Source organism: Diabrotica virgifera, chromosome 3, assembly GCF_917563875.1.
Source record: "Diabrotica virgifera virgifera chromosome 3, PGI_DIABVI_V3a".
NCBI classification, from domain to species: Eukaryota; Metazoa; Arthropoda; class Insecta; order Coleoptera; family Chrysomelidae; genus Diabrotica; species Diabrotica virgifera.
The window spans coordinates 157138457-157142013 of record NC_065445.1 but is presented as its reverse complement, the minus strand read 5'-3'; the positions used below and the strand labels follow the sequence as shown (position 1 = coordinate 157142013).

Here is a 3557-nt window from a genome sequence, read left to right as displayed (position 1 = left end):
AAACCTTCGCTTATGTGATGAAAGGAGTTTACCCTTGAAATGTGTGACGAGATTTTCAGAATCAGAGCGCCGTAAAAGATTTGAGTATTCGAGAAGTATTCAGAGAATATCACTGATATCGGTGACATGTGCGTGGTTTTTTGCACCGCCGGTAAATAGGGAACTTTTTAAGATACCGCGAGTGGTAATAACAAGTTCGATAAGAAATAAATGCACGTTTGACATTCCGGATTATGGTATTTACTAACATTTTAATTATACGCGGTGTGTTAGAACTATCCATTTTAGAGATATACGGTTAATTTTTCGTCATTTAATAATTTTGCAGGCTGTTAACTATTTTAATTTAAAGCTAATTATAGAAGATAAAAGTACAAAGGCTTTTATTTCATTTCGAATCTCGGGGGTTTGTCTTAAGATCGGGTAGATTTTTAGAGGCCCTCACATTTTGTGGCGACCGTGTGGACAGAACGGCTTTAAGTTAAAGTTAAAAGTTAATCGTGTGTGCATACGAGGTGTGCCGAAAAAGTGTATCGAGGATCGCTGGTCAGACTTTATCACGTTTCGCTTCTAGTTTTTCGGTAAACGTGTGTGTTTAGTTTGCAGTGAAAAATGGATAACAAGGAAAAACATCGCAAAGTGCTTCGTACCACTTTCAGCAAAGCAGCAATAGAGATAGAAGACCTATTAAAAGACCAAGAAGGTGAGGTACGACAGATCAAAATATCCTTAGATCTATTACGACAGAAAATCGAAGATCTAAGGAGAATAGACGACGAAATTTATGATCTCCTGTTAAACGAGGATGCCAGTGAACAAGACCTGTTGAAGGAAATGGAAGACAGTGAATTTCAAGACTCACTACATCAGAAAATTTGCGGACCTGAATATACAGTTCGAGGAACGGGTTCAACCAAGGATAGCTGCGTCCGTGGACGATGAGGTGGTCTCTGGGATAACTGGTAAGAGCACAGGGAGCCTACAAGGTAAGCATAAATTCAAATTACCTATGCTAGAATTCAAGAAGTACGATGGGTATTAAAAGCTGGTTGCCCTTTTGGTCACAGTTTCAAAAGATACGTCATGATTCAGACATAGACTTAAACGATAAAGTTGAGTATTTAGTTCAAGCTACTGTACCGGGCAGTAGGACAAGGCAACTAGTTGATAGTTTTCCCGCGACTGGAGATAATTACACTAAGATTATAGACTGTCTAATTTCGCGTTTTGGCCGCGACGATTGGCAGATCGAGGTATATGTTCGGGAATTGCTGAAATTGGTAATAAATAATACTTCGTCTGGCAATAAATTAGACATTTCTTTATTATATGATAGGTTAGAGACTCACTTAAGGGCTTTGGAGACACTAGGTATTAAATCGGATAAATACGCGGCTGTGTTATTTCCTTTGGTCGAATCGTGTCTACCCGCGGATTTATTAAGGATATGGCAAATATTTACGGATGATGTTGGGTCACAAACGTCTATTAATAGTGCCGGTATTTCCACCATAGAAAATCGACTCAAAAGTTTGATGTAATTTTTGAAAAATGAAGTCGACAATGAAGAGCATGTTTCCTTAGCGATCGAAGGCTTTGGCGTATCAGGTACTAAGTCTGGGAGTTCTAAACGTAATGGTCCGAAAAAGAGGATGCCTGAAGAGGAAGAACCCCAGTTTCCTTCGGCGATGGGTCTAATGAATTCCCATAGTACAAATCATAGATGTGTATTTTGCGAAAATGCACACGAAAGCAGCCAATGCTTCAAGGCTCAGAAGTTGACTTATGACCAGAAAGTGAATATTTTGACAAAGAAAGGTGCTTGCTTCCGCTGTTTGAAAATTGGACACCAATCTCGAAGATGCCGTGGTCAATTAAGTTGCTTACTTTGTCATAAACCACATGTGCCCCTAATGTGCAGAGAACTTTCGATAGGCAAAGTAAAAAAGGAAGAGGAAAATAAGATAGAGAAGGATGGCCAAGCTGTACCGAAAATAAATCAGTCATTGGCCAATAGTGCTACTACTAATGTTTTTTTGCAAACTTTGCGCGTCAAAATGAACCACTTAGGCAAGACGCGAGTTGTACGCGCCTTAATAGATACCGGATCTCAAAAGACGTATATTCTGAGGTCCACTGCTAGATTATTAGATTATCCATGTAAACGACAGATTAACCTTGTACATGGATTATTCGGAGGCAGCGAGCTAGCACAAAAACATGATTGTTATAACGTTAACTTGAGTTATAATAACTACAGTTGCACATTTGAAGCATTAGATCAGCCCGTAATTTGTAGCGATATTTCTTCCGTATTTAATGGTCCCTGGATGGAAGAACTGAAGAGGCTGAATATAGAGATAACAGATTCCGGTGATACATCTCCTATAGAGATTTTAATAGGTGTAGACATTGCAGGAAAGCTCTATACCGGAAGAAGGCATATTTTAGGATGTGGACTGGTAGCTGTAGAAAACTTATTGGGCTGGACTTTGATGGGAAAAATACCTTTAGATCAACAGGACAATCGCACCGCGACAACGGTTTCACTTTTTATTAGCAACGCGTCGATTAGTCAACTGTGGGAGTTAGATGCTTTGGGTATCAATGATCCGGCTGAAAGGAAGACAAGGGAAGAAACAGCGTTAGCAGCAAAGCAACTTTTCTTTGAGAGTGTTGCAACAGATTCCACAGGACGATATGAAATCAGACTGCCATGGTTAGAAGAACATCCGGCATTACAAAGTAACTACCAGATGGCTAAGAAAAGGCTGGATACCACGTTGAAGAAGATAAATAAAGATGGATATCTTGAAGCCTACGCCCAAATATTTAAAGAGTGGCTGGATGAAAATATAATTGAGGAAGTGCTCGAGGAGCAGCCGAACCGAGAAGGTCATTATTTACCCCACAGGCCGGTAATTAAGCCTAATAGCGCGTCCACAAAAATCAGACCAGTTTTTGACGCTTCAGCGAAAGAAAAAGACAAACCTTCTTTAAACCAGTGCCTTGAAAAGAGGATTAACTTGATTGAATTGATTCCTGCTATTTTATTAAGATTCAGACGACAAGAAATCGGTGTAATCTCAGATATTCGCAAAGCCTTTTTACAGATTGGGATACACAAAGCTGACAGAGATTTTCTTCGATTTCTTTGGATAGATGATGCAGGAAAAGAAAAGGTGCACCACCACTGTCGTATGGTATTCTAGCAGTAGTCCGTTTTTATTGGGAGCTTCACTAGAACATCATTTTTCCTTGATGTTAACAAGATTTGCGTCAAAACTGCTAAATGTTTCGGAAGACACTATTTTAAAATTATCGCATAGTTTTTACGTTGACAATTGCGTCACTAGTGTTGCTAGTGAACAGGAACTGCGAACTTTTGTAGAAGAGTCGAATATAATAATGGCTGAAGGCAAGTTTGATCTCAGAGGGTGGGAGTATACAGGCCAACCCCCCGATGACACTATTGATGCCTCGACCCAAGTCTTGGGAATAGAATGGAACAAGATAGATGACACCTTGTGTCTACGACAAGAGGATAAAGATACAGA

At 39.7% G+C, this 3557-nt stretch overlaps 1 protein-coding gene across 1 annotated transcript; it reads left to right on the top strand.

Annotated features, from left to right (window-relative positions):
- Positions 1–1652: 1652 nt before the first annotated feature.
- Positions 1653–3212, top strand: LOC126882602 (uncharacterized). Its single transcript, XM_050647574.1, has one exon. It carries the CDS (start codon positions 1653–1655, stop codon positions 3210–3212), a length of 1560 nt encoding a protein of 519 aa, XP_050503531.1.
- The last annotated feature ends 345 nt before the right edge of the window (positions 3213–3557 follow it).

What these genes read in the sequence shown, in the direction of transcription:
- LOC126882602 (XM_050647574.1), top strand. Translation starts at nt 1,653, where the DNA reads ATGCCTGAAGAGGAAGAACCCCAGTTTCCTTCGGCGATGGGTCTAATG.